General features: G+C 44.2%; 1 protein-coding gene across 1 annotated transcript in view; it reads left to right on the top strand.

Annotated features, from left to right (window-relative positions):
* SGPL1 (sphingosine-1-phosphate lyase 1) overlaps positions 1–23,614 on the top strand; it is a 55,496-nt gene that overhangs the window by 16,062 nt on the left and 15,820 nt on the right. The window contains exons 3-7 of the mRNA XM_028109511.2: positions 6,841–7,006; positions 12,318–12,385; positions 15,427–15,574; positions 18,467–18,543; positions 20,341–20,469. Coding sequence (XP_027965312.2) covers positions 6,841–7,006; positions 12,318–12,385; positions 15,427–15,574; positions 18,467–18,543; positions 20,341–20,469 — 588 coding nt within the window. The remainder of the gene's footprint in view (positions 1–6,840; positions 7,007–12,317; positions 12,386–15,426; positions 15,575–18,466; positions 18,544–20,340; positions 20,470–23,614) is intronic.

Here is a 23,614-nt window from a genome sequence, read left to right as displayed (position 1 = left end):
CGTGTTAACACCCTTGGCTGCATTACATTCTGCATTTAAAGAAGCCAGGAGTAGATCACAGTGAGGCTTTTAAACCTGAAGGTCGTGATCCATTCAGAGGGAGGCAGAATCAATTTAGTGGTTGGGACATTTAAAAGAACGAGGAAATAGAGAAAAAAATGTACATGCATCACAAGTAATGAGGTGGTAGGTTTTATTTTGGAAACCTTTGTTTTGGTTTCATGTCTCTCTGTTGCAGTGTGTACTGGATGGTTGTAAAATACGCTTCCGCGGGTCTGGGCTGGAAAAGTGTGAAACCGGTGGCACCTCAGTGGCTCAGTCAGCTAAGCGTCTGCCTTTGGCTCAAGTCATGGTCCCAGGGTCCTGGGATAGAGCCCCTGCATCAGGCTCCCTGCTCAGCAGGGAGTCTGCTTTTCCCTCTCCCTCTGCCCCTCCCCCTGCTCGTGCCCTGTCTCTCTCTCTCTCTCTCTCTCTCTCTCAAATAAATAAATAAAATCTTTAAAAAAAAAAAAGGAAAAGTACAAAACCCCATGGTCTAAAAAGTAACATGCAGGGGCGCCTGGGTGGCTCAGTCGGTTAAGCATATGACTCTTGATTTGGGCTCAAGTCATGATCTCAGGGTTGTGAGATCGAGGCCCGCATCAGGCTGCATGCTGGGCGTGGAGCCTGCTTGGGGTTCTATCTCTCCCTCTCCCTCTGCCCCTTCCCATCTCCTCCTCCCTCTCTAAAAAAAATAAAAAGTAACATGTCCCAAATTTACAGAATTTGTAGACTTCTTATGAAAGTGTCTTGCTCCCTTGAAGAGATTTGGGGATTGGAAGGGTGCGATATGATTGGGACTAAGAGGGCCACTAAATTCCCATAAACCCTCGCAGCCGCCTTTTGTCTAATAATGATTAGGATTATTATTTTGATGTCTTGTAGGCATCAGTTAAAACTTAATCATTAGATGGGAAATGGAAATGAATAAGAAGAGAAAGGCGGGTTAGTTTACTCATCTTTACTTGACAGTAGCTCCTTAAAGTAGTTACTATTTCAAATCTTTGTATTACTGAGGTTTTTCTTTTCTATTTTAATACTGTACTTTAAAAAGATTTACGGTATTCTTTGTCATCATTTTATATATATTCCGTGGGCAAAGTGTTTTGTTTTGGTTTTCCTCCAGAGGAATACAGTCCCAATCTGATATGGAGGAAGGAATGCTTTACTTGTGGAAATTTTACCAAAACCGCTCTGTTAAGGGTTGGAGATCCGTGCCCACACGTACCCACACACACCCGCAGGTACACGTCTACCCAGACACAATTTATTTCTTGTGTGACTGTTATCCTGCGTCCCTCTAGATGAAGCGTGGAGGCACACATTGGTGAAATAATTTGCCTGGAGGGGCATGACAAGCTAGTGGCCTTCACAGGTGACCGTTTTTGGTTCTTGTGTTTCCAGAGACAGTATGTGGATTAGGTTGAAATAAATAAAAGCCTTAGTATTAACTATTAATATATATGTAGGTGTATATAGACCAAAAAAATGTATTTCTGTAAGCAGGAAGACATGGTGGGAAGTAGTCATTATAATACTATTACGTTCTTGTGCTGTTTCTGTCTCTGTAGTCATGACCTACCTCTCCAGTTTTAGTTTGTTCTGAACTGTATGTATATTCAGGGTAGATTCCGCCAAAAACGTAAATTGTGAGAAGGAAACTCTTGGGATGGCACTGGATGGTAATGTGTTAAGTGACCCTCCACCCGTGGACGCTTAGAATGAAGGATGGAAAGAACCCCGAACCCTGAGTCAGAGGCCTGGGCTTAGCGAGGCTGTCTCACCGAGGGGCCTTTGTTCGTGAACTGTGAATATGGGCTTGATCTCTAGGGTTCCCTTCAGCATTGGGATTGTATGCTTCTCTAGGGCTGTGGTGTTTCATCAGGCCCCAAGGCTCCTTGCCTCCCCAAGGAGCTGCCTTATCCTTTTTTCCAAGGAGATAGCATGCATTAGCCCATGGAGCCCTATAAAGCAGGGAGTTGTTAGTGCCGTGAGGTGCTTATTCACTGGGGACGGAACCTAGGTTGTTTGTAGTAACCAGAAGGACCTTGGGCTGAGGCCAGGACATGTAATTTCTGTGACCATCTAGTTGTCTACACAAACAGCTTTGTAGGTCCTATCCAAGGCCAGTGATATTCTGTCTTTGGAGAAGGAGAATATAGAAATAGATCTCTTCCTAAGGAGATAGATTTAAGGACTTGGAATTTAAGGACTCCCATTATCTTCTTAGAGCAATTACCAAGGAAATACTCGCTGAATGTAATTTTATAAATGTTATCAAGGAATGCCTTCATATCTTAATAGGCTTTGTAGAAATTAACACAGTTTGCATTTGCTGACTGTTAGCTCTCTCCCTGATACTAGTTATATTTTTGTTATGTGCTATGAAAAATTGATAATATCTACAGGCATCTTTTGACCTAGGTAAGCTCTATTTTCTGGGTGAGCTAGGAACTAGTATCACCGGAGGAAAAGCTAATCTGCATGATTATTTCTTCTGTCATCCCATTCGTATACATTATTCATTCATTCATTTATTATTATTTTTTTAAAGTAGGCTCCCTGCCCAGTGTGGGGCTTGAACTCATGACCCTGAGATTGAGAGTTGCAGTGCTCTGCTGACTGAGCCAACCAGGCACCCCATATACACTTTTTTTTTTTTTTTAAGATTTTAGTTATTTGACAGAGGGACATAGTGAGAGAGGGAACACAAGCAGAGGGAGTGGGAGAGGGAGAAGCAGGCTTTCCTCTTGAGTAGGGAACCTGATGCGGGGCTCAAGCCCAGGATCCTGGGATCATGACCTGATCTGAAGGCAGATGCTTAACGACTGAGCCACCCAGGTGCCCCCCCCCCATATACACTATTAAACATTTGGTTTGATCCTAGCCTTAACACTAGAAGATTCTTTATAATGATGGAAATCATGACACACCTCTGATGATGGGTAGACGCCTCTGGTCTTCCCCAGGTCCTGACCGGCGCTGTCACTGCTGTGCAGGCTTGAGGTTGTTGATAGCAACAGTGGGCTCTGGGGAATGGCTAAGAACTATGAGGGGGTTGCAGATAAGCTGTGTTTCCGTGGATAGCCGTCTTGGGAACCGAGCCCTTGCCTGATGTTAATGACCTTATACTGCAGCCTAATTGCTAAGGATAGAAATGTTTTCAGCAGAGGCTCCTGGGTGGCTCAGTCGTTAAGCATCTGCCTTTGGCTCGGGTCATGATCCCAGGGTCCTGGGTTCGAGCCCTGCATCGGGCTCCCTGCCCGGCGGGAAGCCTGCTTCTCCCTCTTCCACTCCCCCTGCTTATGTTCCCTCTCTCTCTGTGTCTCTCTCTGTCAAATAAATAAAAGCTTTAAAAAAAAAAAGTTTTCAATAAACATTCATTGAGTACCTGTCCTCCTAAGCTTTCATACTTCTGCTAGAACACTGCAGGTAGGTATCCAACAGGAACATAACTCAAACCAGTATCATTATCTTTATCTCAGAATCTCCCTTTCTCTTCCTTCATAAGTGGTTTTAAAATTAACCAGGTAGGGGCACCTGGGTGGCTCAGTTGTTAAGCGTCTGCCTTCGGCTCAGGTCATGATCCCAGGCTCCTGGGATCTAGCCCTGTGTCCGGCTCCCTACTCAGCAGAGAACCTGTTTCTCCCTCTCCCACTGCCTGCCCACCCCCCGAATCATGCTCGCTCGCTCTCTCAAATAAATAAAATCTTTTTTTAAAAAAAGTATTTAAGTAAAGTGCTAAGAGAGACCACTAAGGCCTGTCTAACTCTACCTGATAGGAGATGGGGAAGATATTATTAAAAGGGTAAAAGAACTATTGAAGAAAATTCTCTTGGCAGAAAAGTTAAAAGAAAAAGGGAGACCGATGCGGCACTCTATCCCGAGACTCCAGGACCATGACCTGAGCCGAAGGCAGTCGCTCAACCGACTGAGCCCCCCAGGCGCCCTCAGCAGTCCTCTTAACTGAAATTTGTGTTTCTGACCTCTGTCCTCCTTTCCTTCATCTCTCATCAAGTTATCTTTAAAAAAAAAAAAAAAGGACTCTCCTGATTAATAACCTTTTGTTTTCTGTTGTTCTGCAATTTGCTTTTTTTTTTTTACAATCAACACTATGTTCTGGAAATTTTTCTATGTAGTTCATTTAGATCTATCTTTTTTTAAATGCTGCGTAGTGTGACTACATAAAGTGTGTGTATTATAGATTATTTAAACGTTCGTCCTTGAATGGACATTTGTGATATTTGTATTTCACTGTTAAAAAGAAGACTGAAATGAATATCCTTGAACCTCTTTGTACACATTGAAAAGCATGTAGATACCAAAAAGTGGAATATCTGGGTCAAAATGAATGTACGTTTAAAACGTCAGTAGACACTGACAAATTGCTTTACGAAAAGTGCCTTTCAAATTATATTCCCACTCTCCATGGTCTTTTTTTTTTTTAAGATTTTATTTATTTATCTGAGAGAAAGAGAGAGAGCACATGAGAGGGGGGAGGGTCAGAGGGAGAAGCAGACTCCCCGCTGAGCAGGGATTCCCAATGTGGGACTCGATCCCGGGACTCCAGGATCATGACCTGAGCCGAAGGCAGTCGCCCAACCAACTGAGCCACCCAGGCGCCCTCTCCATGGTCTTTTTTTTTTTTTTTTAAAGATTTTATTTATTTATTTGAGAGAGAGAGAATGAGAGAGAGCACGAGAGGGAAGAGGGTCAGAGGGAGAAGCAGACTCCCTGCTGAGCAGGGAGCCCGATGCGGGACTCGATCCCGGGACTCCAGGATCATGACCTGAACCGAAGGCAGTCGCTTAACCAACTGAGCCACCCAGGCGCTCTCCATGGTCTTTTTTAAGACCATTTTAAATCTGGACCTAGTGCACTTCTGCCAGCCTCCATTCTCTGACTGATGTGTTCACGCACATGCTCGGTTGCCACTACCGTCCGGTGTTCATGGAGCGCGCACGGTGTGCTGGGGGTCTAGCACATAGCTCCCTGTCCCCATCGCTGCTCTCACCACACAGAGCTTTTTTGCCATTCCCAGACTTTTCTTATGCATTTACAGCTCTTCTTCTCTCTTCCCGGTTATGACTTTTTTTTTTTCCTCTTCTAGTCTGCTGGGGTTGGTGGTGACACCACTCACCTACTCTCTCAGACTTAAACTTGAACATTTGGAATTATTCTTCCCACTCTATACTTCCTATATCTATGAAGTTAGCAAACCCTGTTTATGCCACCTCCAAAAAGGTTTTTTTTTTAATTTAATTTTATTATGTTATGTTAGTCACCATACGTTACATCATTAGTTTTTGATGCAGTGTTCCGTGATTCATTGTTTGTGTATAACACCCAGTGCTCCATACAATATGTGCCCTCCTTAATACCCATCACCGGGCTAACCCATCCCCCCTCCTCTCTAGAACCCTCAGTTTGTTTTTCAGAGTCCATAGTATCTCATGGTTCGTCTCCCCCTCCGATTCCCCCCCTTCTTTTTTCCCTACTTTTTTTTTTAACATATAATTTATTATTTGTTTCAGAGGTACAGGTCTGTGATTCAACAGTCTTAACACAATTCACAGCGCTCACCATAGCACATACCCTCCCCAATGTCCATCTCACCCCCCCATCCTTCCCACCCCACCCCCCCACACACACCTTTCCCATTAGATTGTAAGCTCAGTGAGGGCAAAAACTTGTGGTGTTTACCTTAGGGCTCCCCCATCTTTATGCCTTAACCACTGGGGATGCTTAGTAAACACTGAATAAGTGAGTGAGGAACAAACTATCAGATGAAACTGTTTTGTGCCGCCACCGTGAGGGCTTGCAGCGATGATTCAGGTCTGATCAGCTTTCAAGGACTCAAGCATGGAATGAGAGAGGTAAAAACAGCTGAGTAGGCTGAGTGCAGGCCACCTGCTGCTAGGCTCAGTGGGGAGGCACAAGGGGAGACTTGAGGAGAGTTTAATGGGAGAGATTCATTCTCATGAGTGGGGTAGTCTGGTAGATGATCAGGGGAGGGGACTTTTTTCTTGCTTGTGCTGGCTATTGTGAGGGATACACATAGTGATAAGATATGGCGTCCGGCTCTAGGTGTTTGTTAGTCAAGCTGTGCGTGAGAACAGAGATCGGCAGACTGTGGCCCATGGGCCACCTCTGGCCTGCTGCCTGTTTCTGTACAGCCTATGAGCTAAGCACGTTATTTTACATTGTTAAAATTGTTTTCATAAAAAGAATATTTTGTGATATGGGAAATTCTGTGCAATATAGATTTGAGCATCTATAATTAACTTGTTGGAACATGGCCACGGTCATTGGTTTCCCACTGTCTGGGGCAGCGGTTGTGCTGCAGAAGCAGAGTTGGTCCTTGTAACAGAGACCAGCTGGTCTGTGATGCCTGAGACATTTCCTCTCGGGACTGTTACAGAAACAAATCAGCTGACCCCTGGGTTAGAGGATGGGAAAGATTCAAATAGAGTAGAGAAGGAGGGTAAGAGTTAAGAGAGTGGGGTGATGAATACTGTACTCACAGCAAAGCTTCAGGGCTGAAATGATGATCCAGATGAACCTTCTATTTTATAGACTGGGCAGAAGATCAAAAACCTTGTCAAAGTCCACCTGACTCGAAGGGGCAGTGTACCACTGGAGCAGAAGCTTTGAGGACGGTGGAGGAAGATAAGATTATTGCTGGGGTGGGGCCAGATCATGAATGGCCTTGCCCTTGAAAAATGAGAGCTGAGGAACAAACGAAGAACAGACTTTTCTCTCTCTGAATGTCATGTTTCTCTTTTTCTCTTGTATTTCTAGAAGGCTTTTGAGCCCTACTTTGAGATTTTGGAAGTATATTGCACAAAGGCCAAGAATTATGTAAATGGACATTGCACCAAGTATGAGCCCTGGCAGCTCATTGCCTGGAGTGTCCTGTGCACCCTGCTAATAGTCTGGGCATATGATTTTGTCTTCCAGCCAGAGAGTAAGTATACTGCCCCCTCTCCTCTGGAAAGGTACAGTGGAATCTCACCAGCTTTAGAACTCATGGCTGATGGATTGGACTAATTGCTTGCCTTCTGGTTTGGTTCTGATTTTTTTAAATCTATTTAAGGGGGACGTGGGACATTGTCTTCTGACCATAAAGTTATAGTAGGACTCTATACGTAAAGTTACAATAGCTACTCTAATGTTATCTATTACTGCTTTTGTTGATTTTTCTGGAGTTGCAGCTTGCCTAAAAACTCCTGAGAAATTAGGCATTGTAAGGATCCACAGGTATCTCAGAGCATGGCTTAAATCTTTCTCAGGTTTAGTGTCTTGCCTAGGACATAATTGTATACCCTGGAGTTCCCCAAGCAGGAATTTATTGAGTTCATTTTAGGCCATCTTTTCAATACAGATTATGTGAAATTGGAACAGCACTCATGCAGGGACCCTGTGAGTATGTGCTGTGTGCCAGGCACTGTGCTGGCCTCTGGGGATGTCTACAGAAGTCATAGAGGGTCCCTGTCCTCCTGGAGTTAAACTTCTGATGTCAGGGGACAGCGCACTATGAACTTCCTGGGTAGTGACTCAGGGAGCCAAACTGACGTGGGGAAGAGGAGGTCCCTTCTCAGGGAGTGCAGAAGAAGGTGAGAAGTCTATTAGTGGGGAGTCTGTAAGTTCTCCATCCTTCCTAAGGTCCTGGGCACCCTTCTTCCCCTGCCAGACCTGCTTACCTGTTCCCTCCTTGTGAATTGTTTCCCCTGCAGGTTGTGCTTCGTAAGTAAAGTAGGAGTGGTGGTGGGTGTTTGATAACTCTCCTCTGCACCCCTTCCCCACCCTTAGTGTAGGGTACCAGAGTTAACTTCCTGGGGATAAAAAACATTAACGTGGAAGAGAATCACTTGTCATGTCTCATTTGTTCTTAAACAAATTTTAATGGCCATGACTGTTTGCTTCCCCGATAACATCTGTTTGAAGGGGCTCTTTAACTACTTTTTCTCCTTTTCTGCCCCCCCCCCCAAAGGTTAACTTAGAAGCCAGATTCTGTTTTATCTGTTTACCCTGCAGATAGCCACTGAGCCATTCTAGTAACCGTTGCAGTTAAGGCATAGTAAACATGGCACTTAATTAAAGTGGGAATGAGACCTGATTGCCCTGTCTACATTTTAGTCCATTCCAGCTGTAAAAACCCTGTCCTCAGTTCCTCCTCCTAGTCCTTGCAAGGTTTCCTCATAAACTCTGATAACCAACCCTTCTGCTGCATCTGCTCTGTGGTTTGGAAAGGGGCACAACCCGTATCTTTCTGCTCAGGGAAGCCCTCCATCTTGTCCTTCCAGGTGAAGTAACTTATTCCAGAGGACTCTAAGGAGTAGCAACAGACCTTTCTCCCTTTCTTTCTTACTGTGATAAAATATATGTACATAAAATTTACTGTCTTACTCATTTTTAAGTACATTCTCATTGTTGCAAAACCATTCCTACCATCCATCTCTAGAACTCTCTCAGCATCCCACACTGAAACTCTGGACCCATGGAACGATAACTCCCTGTGATCCCCTCCCCCCCAGGTCCTGCTGGCCACCATTCTGTGTACTTTTCCTTTTAAGGTGGTGTGTTTGTTAAAACCAACATAAGGTTACAGATCCTTGAGATTTATATTTCTTTGCTATGATTCATATTCACTTTAGGTACTGACTTCCGCCTTTAGTTCTGCAGGCCACAGCGCCTGTGTGCATTTTGCCAACCTGGTAGTAGAAGCACAGCCACCTTGGGCCCTGGTGCTTACTTACCTGCCTTGTTCCAAACAGAATATGCTGGTCTCCATGCATTCCATGGGAAAATTACCAGTAGCAATGTGTTGATCGTATGCACCAGGGAAATCTCTGTAAGCCCAACTCTGAGCTATTTAAGTCCTTTTTAATATGTTTTTTCTTATTACAAAAGTAGGACATGTTCATTGCAGAAAATTAGGCAATACCAATAATCCATAAGAACTAAATGAAAATCTTGCTACCTAGAGCCAACCACTATTTACACATATGTATCTTTTTTCTATATCTGAATCCAGTCAAACCAGACGTACAAAATGTCATTTCTGTAGGTCAGCATTTTTGAATATCAGCAATTTCCTATAGTTTAACACATATACACACAATACACTCTTATTTTGTCACTTCTAAGTCGAATTTTAGACACTGATCAAAATGTCTTCCCTCTAGAGCAGGGTCGGGCCTGGTTAGTACTTGGATGGGAGATAACTTTGATAGCATTGCCATTTTTTCAGTACCTTGTTCATGAAGAGGCATTGTCCTCATCACTGAACAATCGAGTTATCTTTAGCACATTGCCCCAGAGGAGTCTTAAAGTCTGGACTAGTGATAAATTTTGCTGATCTTCAAACTCTGAATACACTTCCAAGATGAGAGGATAATTCTGGAACACAGGGTGGACACTGGGGCAGGTAAGAACTGGAAGCGGCAGGAGGATGGGGGTGTGAGCACGGGCAGGGGTCAGCAGCTCTTCACCGTGTTACCTCGCCCCTAATTCTGCTCTGTGATATCAGCGCGTATCATTACTCCTTGATGTTGATTTAACTGTGGGATTGTCCATAGTTCATGAACAGAAATCGGAGTTATATGGTGGGAGGAGGTGACACGCTCTCCCAGTTCTAGCTGTGGCACCTTGAGCAACACCCTTAAGCTCTCTTAGCCCGTTCCCTCATGGTAAAATGGGCCTAAGTGTCACCCGCCTTACTTACTCATAGGGTAATGAGTATTGAGAGGCATCGTTTGTGTGAAAGGAATTTGTCAACTGTAAAGAGCCATGCTTTGGTGTCCTCACACTGCATTTCCTATTTTATTACCTTAAAACACTATGATAAACACTATAATTACTTTTCTTTCTATACCTCAGGGGACTTTTACTTTTGAGATCATCTTTTTAGGTCATGACCACATGATCTCTTCATTTCTAATTTCTCCGTCTCTGATCTTGTGTTCTCTCCTTTTTACCTATCCTGGTCAATCTCACAGCTTGCACACACTCAGTCTGTTCTGTCCTCCTGCACCTAGCCACAGGACTGTACTTCTGGCCAAGTGACTCCCATTTACTGAGTTTTCAACCTTACTCTTCCTCGTTAGTTAATTACTTCATCTGTTAAATAAGGAAGTTGTTCTGAATCTTTACAGCTTTAACATTATTAGAAATGGTCAGATAATAAGCAGCTTAAATATCCAACGCTACATTATACTCATTTGATGGCCTATTATGGTAATACTGAAAAAACTCTGTTCAGGAAGGATCTTTAATGTAGAAAATGCTGTGACAAGAGGACACAGTGTTGTACATACTATAAGATCGCAGCTATGTGTTTCAGTGTGTACAACATAGGACTGAAAGGAAATACTCCAAAATTTAAATAAAAAGTAACTACAAACAAGTGATTTCAATCCCTTCGTCTTCTTACTCAGTCTGGGTATCAGTTCCCTGGTTTTGTCCCAGACATTACGGAGTGTTGACTCTAGCGCTGGGCACTGTGGGTGAGAGGGAGACGCAGGGTTGTGGCTAGTAAAGATGCAAGGCATCATGTAATCGGTACTAACGAGGCACAGACAGTCTGTGCTTGTTGGAGAGTGCTCCACTGGCCAGGGAAGTTGGAATGCCTCCATCTGCTAGAAATGTGGTAAAACGTCATATTCATTTCCTGCCTGCACAGAAACTAGGTCTAGATTCCTTATAGACTCATTTGGGATAACTGAGAATTTCTGTTCTGTGTTTGAAGCAGCATAGAGTCCTGGGGGTCTAAGGCTAGGAAAATTAAGACCAGTTAAATCCCTGCTCCGTTGCTGATGTGATCTGTGGCCTTCAGCAAGTTATTAATGCTTGATCCTTAGTTGCCTTTGGATTGTAGGTGGTGCCTTCTATATTGAATGCGAATTCATTAAAAGTTACGATGGTCTATTTAGATGCCATGTCTTTATAATTATTGCAGTGGATAGGATCAGAATTCCATATTTGTCCTGTGCACTGCCTGACAGAAGGGAGTCTGATTGGTGTCCATGATACTGAAGGCCTTTTAAGCCCCAAAAATGTTGAAATGTTGCCAAGGTGTGTGTTGAATGTGTGAGACTAGAGCATAGATCCTGAAGAAAAGCATGGCTTGGTCATTTGTTTTCAGGGAGGGAAGAGAGGTGTTAGGCATCTAAAACCTTGGGAAGGTCAACAGCTCTGAAATACATATGTCATTTAACCCAGCACTCTGTTTCTGGGAATTCATGCTGTAGGCACGCCCTCAGGTGTGTGGTACGTGCTGCAAGGTTATTGTTTCACTGTTGTTGGTAATAGGACATACTAGAAATAACCGAAGTGTCCATCAGGAAGGGACAGGTTAAATTAGTTATGGTACATCCATATCATGGACTACTTTAGAGCTATAAAGATGAATGAGGGGGCGCCTGGGTGGCTCAGTCGGTTAAATGTCTGCCTTCTGATCAGGTCATGATCCCAGGGTGCTGGGATGGGGCCCTGTGTCAGGCTCCCTGCTCAGCAGGGAGTCTGCTTCTCCCTCTCCCTCTGTCCTCCCCCCATCTCGGGTGCTGTCTCTCAAATAAAATCTTAAAAAAAAAAAATAATGAATGAGGAAGCACTGAGCTTTAAGAGAATATGCCTAAGTAGAAGATCAAGGTCTAGTATAGCACTAGAGTATGCTACCTTTTGTTTAAAAGGTGGGTAGGACAAATAAGATTTTATCTTTATTATTGCTTGTATAAGCATAAAGAAATTCTAGATAGCTCTTCTAGAAGTGAATAGTAGTAGTGTTTACCTGAGGGTAGGATGAAAGTCTGGGGAATAGATGAGAGACAAACTTTTAACTCTGTGTGTGTTTATTAATTTAAAAATTTTTTTTTTAAAAAAAGATTTTATTTGAGAGAGAAAGAAAAAGAGAGCGCGTGCACACATGAGCAGGGGGAGAAGCAGAGGAGGAGGGAGAGAGAATCTGAAGCAGATTCTGTGCTGAGTGTGGAGCCCAACTTGGGACTTGATCCCAGGACCCTGAGATCATGACCTGAGCAGAGAAACCAGGTGTCGGACGCTTAACTGACTGAGCTACCCAGGGCCCCCAATTTTTTTAAATTTTTGAACCATGTAAATATATTACTTGGCAATTTAAATTTCAAGGTTTTTTAAAATAGAAAGAAACTACCTTTGTGATCAGAAGGCAGGTGAGATTGCAGGAGGCACGTTGAGTAGCTCATAATTATCCGTGGGAATTCATTTGAATAGGTAACAAAACCCTTTGTTTCTTTTAGGCTTATGGTCAAGGTTTAAAAAGAGATGTTTTAAGCTCATCAGGAAGATGCCTATTATTGGTCGCAAGGTAAGTGGAATCTGTGTATAACTTCCAGCCCTCCCGTCGCCCCCATGGTCATGATCTCTTTCTTTCTATTTACTGAACCTAGTGCGAATTCCCAAGGACGAGGGGTGATTTTTGTACCCTCCCCGAGGAACATCTGACAATGTTTGAGGACACCTTTGGTTGTCATAACTAGAGGGGGGTGCTGTTGGCATTTAGGGGATCACAGCCAGAGGTGCTGCTAAGCATCCTGCAGGGCCAGTAGAGAATTATCTGGCTCAAGATGTCAAAGTGTCAAGATTAAGAAACCTCACTTAACCCTTTCTCCAACATATTTGCCCAGAAGAGACAGGTGACGTCTGTTAAAGGCAGAATTTGCAATTAGAAAAGCTGGCTGAAGTGGCATGATGCTTTAGAGCATATTTGGCTGCTCTGACTTGAGAGACGCGTCTGGGGGTCGGGTGCTTACATGGTTAGGTCAGGGTTGACAGACTTCTCTGTGAAGGGCCAGACAGGAAACATTCTAGGCTTTGCAGGCCATACCATGTCTGTCAGGGCGATAGAGAGGTAGAAGGATGAGCCTGGCTGTGTTCCACTGAAACTTGCTTTACAGAACGGCCAGGGGCCAGATCTCGGTTGGCTGTAGTTGGCGGATTCCAGGTTTAGAGAAACTTGAAGAGCCCCGATCTCTTGCTCTTTGTACCTGTCTGCAGCATAGTATGTTCCCTTCACTGTGTCCTCTGTCCCCTCACCCACGCTGAGGATAGGACAGTCACCTCTGTACCCTTCCCACCGGCTCTTTATCACAGAAGGAGATAAATAAGGCAGGCCCCATGCAAGCTGCAAGGAGGGCACACTGGCCCTGATGTCTTCGGCTTCCCCCATTCCCTGCCTGCCCCTCAGCTTTCCTTCAAGCTTGCTTTCACTTTTGGCTTTCAATTCCCTTTCCCTTTTCCCCTTTCCTGGCCAAACCAGAAGAGATGTTAGTCATCCTTGGCCTTTGACCAAAATCCATTCAGACCTCTGGGCGAACTCTCCCGTAACTGTGTATTTATTTTCAGGTTATTTCCTACAGGGAAGCAGAAGTAGTTACTGGGGTGGAAAAGGGGAATGGGAGTAGATCGGCTTTTATTTGACCCTAAATCATCTTAAGCCCTAAGATGAAATCTCCCTGAGTCGATCTAGAGTTAGGGGGTAGGGAGAGGGCAGCTATAGAGAGTGGACTGGATCTCAAAGGATCCTAGCGTTTCTCCTTTTCATTCCCTGTATTTTTCTGCTCTTTTTCTTCACACATTTCTCCTTCGGGGTCAGATTTTGGGACAAATAAGTGCTAGGGTTCCAGAACCCTGAAATTTATAAATTTACTGAAATTTATAAAATAACAGAATTGGAAGGCACTTAGAAACTCTGTAATCACCTGTCATTTTTTAGAAGCAGATTTTGAGGCTCAGAGACAAGAGTTCTTTGTTTCGAGCGAGTGTGTGTGTGTCCCTGTCTCATTCATTCCCTTACATTCACTTACTCAGCACACGGTTCGTGGGCACGTGCTCAGCGTCAGGTACTGCTCAGGGTGCTGGGGACCGAATCCCCGCTCTGCGCAGCTTACATTTTCCTAGGAACAACAGAAAATAGATACATGAACAAACACATAAGAATTTCATTTTGAAATAAATGCTGTGAAGGAATTAAAATGTGATAGAGGCCCTGAGGCAGGCACTGGGGGGAAGGTACTTGTGTGCCTTCTAATGCGACTCACCATCGTTTTGTGGCTCTTCTGTTTTACTACAGCAGCAGTGTAGGCGTGGAAGCTTGGCTTCGATGGTTTGTTCCTGTTGTGTGCTCGCCATTTAGGCAGCATAGTCCACGTACAACTTTAAAAACACTCTCGTGCCCATCACATACCTCCCACTGCCGCGGGGTGGGCCTCGGCTGCCTGCGACACTTGCGGGCGTGGTTCACGGGCGCACCTTGCCCTGCGGTTTCGCTGGGGGCCACATCTAGCAGGCTCCTCTCGTGTTCTAATCCTCTAGGGCTAGAGATGGGAAGGTCGAAACGTTTGGGGTCAGATCAGGGGCCTCAGACCTTCACAAATGGGTCGCTGAAACCGTCTCGCTGTAATGCCACTCTTCCAAACTACCCCCCAACAGTCCCTTAGTGCAGATAGCGGTCCCTGCTGGGTTTTGTTGTGTTTTTAAATTCTGTTCTGTTCCCCCCAGCACTTTCCACTACCTTTCATTTTCTGTGTCTGCTGCTACAAGGAAGCATCGTGAGAACAGAAGTTCTCATTCCTACTGCCTAGTGTGTTCTGTTCGCTGTGTCTTGCTGGCCCACAGGGGTAGTTGGGCACCTAGGGAGGGAGGGAAAGCACAGGCTGTTGCAGTGAGGAGGTGGACGAAGGAGAAACAGCCATCGTTGATAAACTGTACAGAAGGGGCCGTCGCTCCCCCCTAGCACTTAAGGGTCAAAGAGTACAGGCGGCAGACAGCCGGAGGAGCTCGAGTGCGGTCTCCCCGGTACCCCCGGGGTGTCTTGCACACGCATGTGGCGACTTGCGCAGGCTGTCCGCATTCTGGGCGTGCTCCGTGCATGTCTGGTGACGGAGCTCCTTACCTGCATGAGCACCAGAATGCTTCTGCTGCTGCTTGGCCTGTTTTCTGGCCACCGTTTGTGGCTCCACCTTTGTTTCTTTAGCACACACACTGGCTGCTTGCCAGGACACGGATAACATCCACATACTGTGCTCAGACAGCGGCACGTGCAAACCCAGTAAAGCAGGGGCGATGTCGGCATGGCAGAGGAAAGGGGTGGGGGGGTTGAATGTATCTTCGACTTTTGGACAGAAAGTTGACTTTTCAGGCTTCTAAGAGCCTGCTGCACATGCCAGAAAATAGCTGAGCAGCCAGAATGTCCCCATATCTGTTTACAAAAACAATACCATCCCCGTTCTGTAGCACTGGTGTGGCGCCCAGCCCTCAGCAGTTGACTCGGAGTCGTAACTGGTTCTTCTGCTCCCTGGCCTGTATTTTTCCATCTCCTTGTTAACTTTGTCTTTCTTACCTCTGGAGATCCAAGAGAAGGTGAACAAGACCAAGGATGATATAAGCAAGAACATGTCATTCCTGAAAGTGGACAAAGAGTATGTGAAAGCTTTGCCCTCTCAAGGCCTGAGCGCGTCAGCAGTTCTGGAGAAGCTCAAGGACTACAGCTCTATGGGTAGGATTCTGGGGGCCTCAAGCTGCCTGCTTTCCCAACGTGGCCGGTTTGGTCATTGTTTACTGTCGATAGGTTACGCCATGGATAGTGCTTCATCCATGGAACTTATATATCCATCCTGTCTCAGAGGCTCAATTTCTTATCATAAAAATTATCTTTAAATTCATCCTCCATCCATAAAGCAAACAAATCTCAGAGACAGTGGAACTGGAACTTGGTCCCATTTCCTTTTGTAAGCCTGAATAAAACAGATACGATTGTTTCTTAAGGAGAGAATATATGTAATAAGAATGAAATACAGATTCATTACAGAATTTGTAAAATCTGCACAAAGGCACAAAAGAAAATCCCATCATCACAAGATAAACACAGATGATATATATATGTAAGAATCTTAATCGTGTTTTTGTGTAATAAACATACATACACATACAGATATGTATATGTGCATGAGCACATAAGGGAAGGATAAATATACCAAGTAGCTTAATGTTTAAGAGTGTAGCCTGGCTGAGAGGAGCGCGTGACTCTTGATCTCCCAGGGTTGTGAATTCGAGCCCCACGTTGAGTATGGAGATTACTTAAAAATAAAAAAATAAAAAAATCTTTAAGAAAGAGTGTAGCCCATGGAATCAGCGTGGATTCACATGCTAGTTGGGCCACTTAAAGGGTGACCTTGGGGGAATTACTTAACCTATGTCTTGGTCTCTGTCTTTCTACGATGGGGGATAATACAACTTACTTGAAAAGATGATTACAGGGGCACCTGGGTGGCTCAGTTGTTAAGTGTCTGCCTTTGGCTCAGGTCATGATCCCAGGGTCCTGGGATCGAGCCCCGCATCAGGCTCCCTGCTCAGCGGGAAGCCTGCTTCTCCCTCTCCCACTCCCGCTGCTTGTGTTCCCTCTCTCGCTGTGTCTCTCTGTCAAATAAATAAATAAAATCTTAAAAAAAATAAAAATTACAGAGATTAAATAAGATCGTACATATAAATGTATAATACCTGGCATATAGTAAGTGCTCAATAAATGTTGACTATTTTTTTTTAAAGATTTTATTTATTTGAGAGAGAGAGAGAGAGAGAGATAGTGAGAGATAGAGCACTAGCAGGGGGGAGAGGGAGAAGCAGCCTCCCCACTGAGCAGGGAGCTTGATGTGGGGCTTGATCCCAGGACCCTGGGATGACCTGAGCCGAAGGAAGACGCCTAACTGGCTAAGCCACCCGGGCACCCCATAAATGTTGGCTGTTAACACAAACACAGGTTTATTATAGATTAGACCATATTGCAAATACTTTTAGAAAATAGGCTTTTTAGTTTGTCATAATTTAAGATTTGTAGAGAATTTGCAAATTCATACATACAGAGAGTTCCCATACACCCCTTACCTGGCTTCTCCTGATGTTAACATCTAAAGTGACTGTGATGCATTTGTCGAAACAGCAGTTGACTAAACTGCAAATTCTAACCCTATTTCACCAGTTTTTCCACTAACGTCCTTTTTTCTGTTCTAGGCTCTAATCCAGGATACCACACTGCATTTCAACAAATACACTTAAAAATTTCTAATTGACGTGTGTTAAGATTTTGACATTGGATGGTACAAAATTAGCTGCAGTCCAGGATTTATAGATGATGTAAAGCAGGGATCAGCCCTCTGAGACCTGGATGTTAAAGATTTCTATGATCGCGAGGGCACGTTGCTGCCGCCATATTGCCTTCCCTTCCTTTTCTAAGTCATTGTCGATAGCACCAACAAAATAACAGGAAATGAAACCATGTATTCTATTTTTGAAAGGCTGGTAGCCTCTGGTCTGAAGACATGCATGGTATAGTCCAATGTCCTGTAAGGAAAGAGGGAAAGTCCTATTGGAATCAAGCCAGAGCATGGCAGATTGCCTGAGGATGGGGGGTCTGTCTGGATGTTTGCCACTCAATCTTCTGCTCTCTTGTTAGAGCTGAAGATCATGGCTTTGTAGAGCCTGTGGCGACAGTTTTCAGTTAGTGTGTCTCTGTAGTAGCTTTGTCACTGCGCACTCTCAGTAGGGCACAGCCATGTTGTATCTGAGATACCCACATCAGCAGATTCATTGACTGTCTTTGGAGAAGCACTCAGACAGGAAGTGGAATTGTGGGTAGGTTTTGGTCTCATGTGAGGGGCTTGCTGCTGAGACCAGGGTGCTGACAGTCTACTCATCATCGTGGTTTGTCTGGTCAGGGATTCAGTTCCCTGGCTCCAACTCTTGACAATAGTGTACTGAAATTCCACACTTGGCCTTGCTCTTCCCTGCCAGCTCTGCTCATAACAGTTCTCACACTTCCTTTGACTGGATAGGAAGGGGAGAAAAAAGTCGTTAGCCATACAGAGACCAGGAAATGAGTATAGATCAAGGAACAACTTTCTACTGGTATAAGGCCATTGGGGATGATGACAGCATCATTATTGGACTAGATTATACCTGGATGCTGTTGATATCTTTTTCACACTGTTGTTGATAGTAATGGAAGATCTTTCGTCTTTATTTTGCTATGATAGGTCTTTTTTGGAATTCTTTATAAGATCACCTCCGGGGGGCTCCTGGGTGGCTCAGTTGGTTAAGCGACTGCCTTCGGCTCAGGTCATGATCCTGGAGTCCCGGGATCGAGTTCCACATCGGGCTCCCTGCTCGGCAGAGAGTCTGCTTCTCCCTCCGACCCTCTTCCCTCTCGTGCTGTCTATCTCTCATTCTCTCTCTCACAAATAAATAAATGAATAAAATCTTTAAAAAAAAAAAAAAAAAAGATCACCTGCGGGTTTCCACTCAGAGTTTTTTTTTCTTTTGTACCCAGAGGTGTTGCTTCGTATTTTGGGGAAGTTCCTGCTTACTGACCCAGTGGTCTTAACTTTCTCTACAGACGTCTTCTGGCAGGAGGGGAAAGCCTCTGGAGCAGTGTACAGCGGGGCAGAAGAGCTCACCCAGCTCCTGGTGAAGGTGAATGCCAGCACCCCAAGGCAGTGTGTGTGGTCTGTGCCCTTCATACCACCTCAGTTTTTCTCCTTACTTTTGCAATTAAAAAAAAAAATTACTTAACGAAAGTTTATTGTTAAAAATAAGTTTAGAAAGTTTCTCTCTACCCACATATAGGTGACTATGGATAATATTGTCAGAGATGTCTTCAGGCCATAAAAAAGTACAATATTACTTAACATTTCCAGGCTTTATAGGTGCCCCATGGGGAAGGCAGATTACTAGGGAAGGTAGTCAGTCCCCCATCATTTGAGGTTATTAATGACAAGACATACTTTGTTTGATGAGAAGAGAGTAGGGATAGACCCCTGGGTGGCTCATTCGGTTGAGTGTCCGACTCTTGATCTCAGCTCAGGTCTTGATCTCAGGGTTGTGAGTTTGAGCCCTTTGTTGGGCTCCTTGCTGGGCGTGGAGCCTACTTAAAAGAAGAGAGGAGGAATAGACACTTGCTCATCATTTCCTGTACCACCCGAGTCTCAGATCAAAGGATCTGAGAATGAGCAGTAGGTTCACTTATAATTGAAATAATTCTCATTTTTTGTTGACTTTAGAGTTGCCTATAGCTAATCAGATTTATTTCCTAAACCCCACTTTATCATATAAAATTGGCATTGGACTTAACAGTCTCTGAGGTCTTTGTGTTTGATTATGAAAGCTATGAAACTGCTCCTACCTTACTAAATACCACAGGTTTGGCTTAGCTATATCTTGACATAATGCTCTGATCTTACTCCGCTGGCTTAAAAATCTTTCAGTGGCTTCCCACTATCTACGGGGTAAAACCCAAGCTGCTTATATAGCAGGAAATGCAAGCCCACGGGCACCTGGGTGGCTCAGTCGGTTAAGCGACTGCCTTTGGCTCAGGTCATGATCCCGGAGTCCTGGGATCAAGTCCCACGTGGGGCTCCCGGCTCAGCAGGGAGCCTGCTTCTCTCTCTCTGACCCTCTCCCCTCTCATGCTGTTTCTCTCTCACTCTCTCAAATAAATAAATAAATAAATAAATAAATAAATAAATAAATAAAATCTTTAAAAAAAAGAAAATGCAAGCCCTGTGGTGAGCCAGCTCCCAGCTGTGTTTTTCAACCACCTCTGTTACTTTCCCCACGAACTTCTGTCTTTCCTCTTCACTGAGTGTACCTCGCTCATACCGTGTTTTCCTCCCCTCCTTCATTCCACCTGTTCTAAATGTCGAATTCCTATTGATCTCTCAAGATTCTGCCTGTACAGACCCCTCAGACCTGTCGGGCTGTTTGTTAGTCCCTCCTTACGGCTCCTTCCATCACTTGCACACTTCTGGTATCACACTTAGAACAATAGCTCCTTTGTGCTGGATGCTCTCCTAAGGATTTGGCGTGCCTTATGTTATTTACTTAGTGCTAGAACCCTATCAGGTAGGTACCATGGTTATCCCCTTGAGCACATGAGGACACTGAACCTCAAAGAGGTTTTTTGACCTGAGATTACAGAGCGAGAAGTAATAGGCAAAGCCAGGATTGCAAACTGGGTCTGTTTGTTGGTTTAGTACGTGCTTTTTAACCACATTTATACTTCCTCTCTTGCCACACTGTAAAATAAGTTATTTACATGTCTCTCTCTTCCACTGTATTTTGATCTTCTTTAAAGGGGAACACATACCTTACCATTTTTCCAGTTTCTCGTGTTGTGCTTGGTACCTAGAAACTTCTGTCTAGTGCATGATTCTTTGTCCCATACAGTGTATTTATTCGTCCTACTTCATGTCTGCGTGCATTTCTTTGCAGGCTTACGGAGATTTTGCATGGAGTAACCCACTGCATCCAGACATCTTCCCGGGACTGCGAAAGATCGAGGCGGAGATTGTGAGGATAGCTTGTTCCCTGTTCAGTGGGGGGCCAGATTCCTGTGGATGTGTAAGTAGATGCAGGTGGCCTCCAATAATCTTACGTGTTTAGCTTAAAATAGAAGTTTCTTGAAAACATTTTGTTACACAAGTAATATGTGATTATTGGCAGGAAGATCCAGATTAACAGCAATGTAAAAGTGTTAACTTTTGGCATTTTTAGAGCATCAACATTTCATGGTATATTTAAAAAAAATTTTTTTTCCTTAGTTTTGCATTTTGAAACATTTTGAACATGAAGTTGCTAGAATAGACAAAACCCTGGATTCAGTAACTGAATATTTTGCACATCTGCTGTGTCTGCTCCTTTCTTTCTCCCCCTCCCTCTTTGATCCATCCTGTATACTTATAGTACGTAGGTATTCTCCTGCACCATAGACTCTGTGAACTTTTAAGAGACCATCAGTTAAGCAGCCCCAAAACAATTTGGCCTCATCTAGGTAAGCTGAAGAAAGGGGTATCTCATGACCCTGAAATTTCACTACTCAGCGTACACCCTAGAAAAACTGGCACATGTGTATCAGGATAGATGGATAGTCATAGCAGCATTGTCCATGATGTTGAAAACTGGAAGTAATCCAAATGCCAGTCAACAGTGGGGTGGAAAATTACAGACTACTCCATGTGCTTCAACCCGTTGCAGCTGCTACTCTGATTAATGCTCAAATTAGCCCGTTTGACCAGTGGGAGCCTCTTAATTTTGGCCTCTGGGTTCTTTTGTATGACTCAAGTGGTCTTTGAAAGCTTCCTTTCTTTCCTTTTTTTTGACAAAATATTTTTATTTGATGAAATATTCCAGGTTTACCTTATGCATTTCCAGACCCCCAACTCGGCCATTTGTCCAAAGAGCCCTGTTTCATTTAGAATGATGTAAAATACTTAATGGCTCCGAAGTCCAATTTATAGAATAAGACTTATACAAAATTAACCGGAATAACATCCAGAGAGTTAGCACAGAAGAGGTTGAGTGAGACGGCCTGGAGTGAGAAGGGCTACCACACATCTGGTTGGTGTGTAATTAGCTGTTAAAACAGCTGGCGTTCTCAGCAGCAGTGGCAGCCGGGGTGTTTGCAGGTGGAGGAAAGATGGGCTGTGAGGTGTTCGTTGTTGGAGCTGGAAGATGAGTAGAGGGGTTTCGTGGGTTCCCTCTTCAGCCGTGCCTCTTCTGCACTTGAGTTCCTCCGTTGGCTTTTTTTTTTTTAAAGATTTTACTTATTTATTTATTTTGTTTATTTGGCAGACAGCAGGAGAGTGGCAGAGGGAGAGGGAGAAACAGGCCCCCTGTCGAGCAGGGAACCCGATGCGGGGCTCGATCCCAGGACCCTGGGATCATGACCTGAGCCAAAGGCAGTCGCTTAACCAACTGAGCCACCCAGGCGGCCCCCATTGCCTTTTTTTTTTTTTTTAACTTCATTTACTATAGTCTTCATTTTCGAGAATTTTGTCTTAATTTGCCTGGTGGTTCTTTTTTTTTTTTTTAGGTTTTTGCTCAAGTTGTTTTTTTATTTATTATTATTATTATTTAAGTAAGTGTTACACCTAAAGTGGGGCTCAAACTCAAGACCCCGAGGTCGAGTGTTGCATGCTCTGCCGACTGAGCCAGCCAGGCGCCCCTGCATGGTGGTTCTTTAGCGTTCCTTTCCTTGGCTTATGTTTTGTTTATTTAAATATATTGCCTGTAATTATTTTATATTTTGTGTCTGATAATTCTGTTACTCACAAGCCTTACCTATCTGTTTCTGCTGGTTTCATTCAGATTGGCTTGTATCCTTATATTTGTGACTTTTTTTTGGTTTTTTTTTGCGTCTTCCTGGGAACTTCTCTGAGGCCTAGATTGAAGTGAAGTTCTTGCAGGAAAGCTACGTAATGACTTCTGTCAGTTTCCGGGGCCTTGCTGGGAGGTACTGTCACACGGGAACCCATCTGAGTCTGATGCTCAGGGTGCAGTCTCATCCTACAGAGGGCGCATGAGTTCACACTGCAGACCCACATCAAAGCCGTCTTATGAGCCATTCTTGAGAGATCCTTATTTTTCTTTACCAGAGCATCAGGTCAGGGGTCAGGGTTGAGAAAGCCATTTTTCTTGCTCTCCTCTTCTGCACCAGTGGGGTTTGATTTCTTGTTCCCCTGAGATGTGGGTGTAAGTCCCAGGTTCTCCAGCTGTCTCCTGTTCGACTCTTTACCTTTAGGCAGGCCCTCAGTTTACCTCCTGTTTGTTTGTCACGGTGGCGGTTGGTGGTCTCTGGGGGTGGCAGCAACCCTCAAGTTGAAACCAGCTTTGGCACTCACTTTATCTGCTAGGATTCTTGGTTTTGCTGTGTTTGGGTTCAGTATATTAGTATATTCCTTTATGTTATATAAGCTCAGTGGTGGATGTAAAATAACTTTTAATGTTTTATGAGGCTTTTTAGTTGTTTCTCATGGGAGGGTGGGCTGCCCAAGCTGTCTAATCTATATTGCCAGAAATAGGAGTTCCATGATTGTTGTTGTTTTTCTCCATGTGAACTTTGTACACTTTACATCTTCTCTCCCTCTGGATCTGCTCTTCCCCACTTTCTTCCAAGGCTACTCAGCTCGTCTTAGAGAATACGGTTTCACAGATTGGCGACCATGCCCATGTTTCTTCTCTGAATACCTTTTGGTTATCTGTGTCTAGCCAGAGGGACACAGGTGTAGAGAGGCAGTGATTTTTTTTTTCAGTCTCTGTTTTGTTGTTTTTTTTTTTAATCTGGGTTCACTAAACTTGCCTTAAACCTTTCCTCTAAGTCCTGATCTTTATTCTCGGCTGGGTTGATTCTGCCCCTCGTGTCCTTACTAGTCCTGTATCAGGGTCATTTGGTACTCTGTGTTTTAGGTCTGCAGTCTCGTTCTCTTGTTTTGGTGTCCAGTCTTTCAGCTCTTGTTTTCTTCGATTCGTGTTCTTGTCATGTGGTCCTCTAGTGACGACAGTGCCCCTTAGACTGTTACCTTTTGGGTTAGGCTTTTATTTTGCATGCTGCTTTTTTTCTTTCTTTCTGTGTGTTTGCGTAGTTACCGTGCCATTTTCTTTCACTGTGGCTCATGCTCATCAGAACATTCTATTTTGTTCCGACGCATGCTGGCTGATTTCTCACCTGGGAGCATTTGCTTGAGGGCTTCTTGGTTCCACCTGTGTT

Source organism: Eumetopias jubatus, unplaced genomic scaffold (genome assembly GCF_037043125.1).
Source record: "Eumetopias jubatus isolate StellerSeaLion01/CBP00866 unplaced genomic scaffold, mEumJub1_p1.0 scaffold_17, whole genome shotgun sequence".
Lineage (NCBI taxonomy): Eukaryota > Metazoa > Chordata > Mammalia > Carnivora > Otariidae > Eumetopias > Eumetopias jubatus.
Note: the sequence above shows the minus strand (reverse complement) of the source record. Positions and strands in the feature narration are given on the sequence as shown.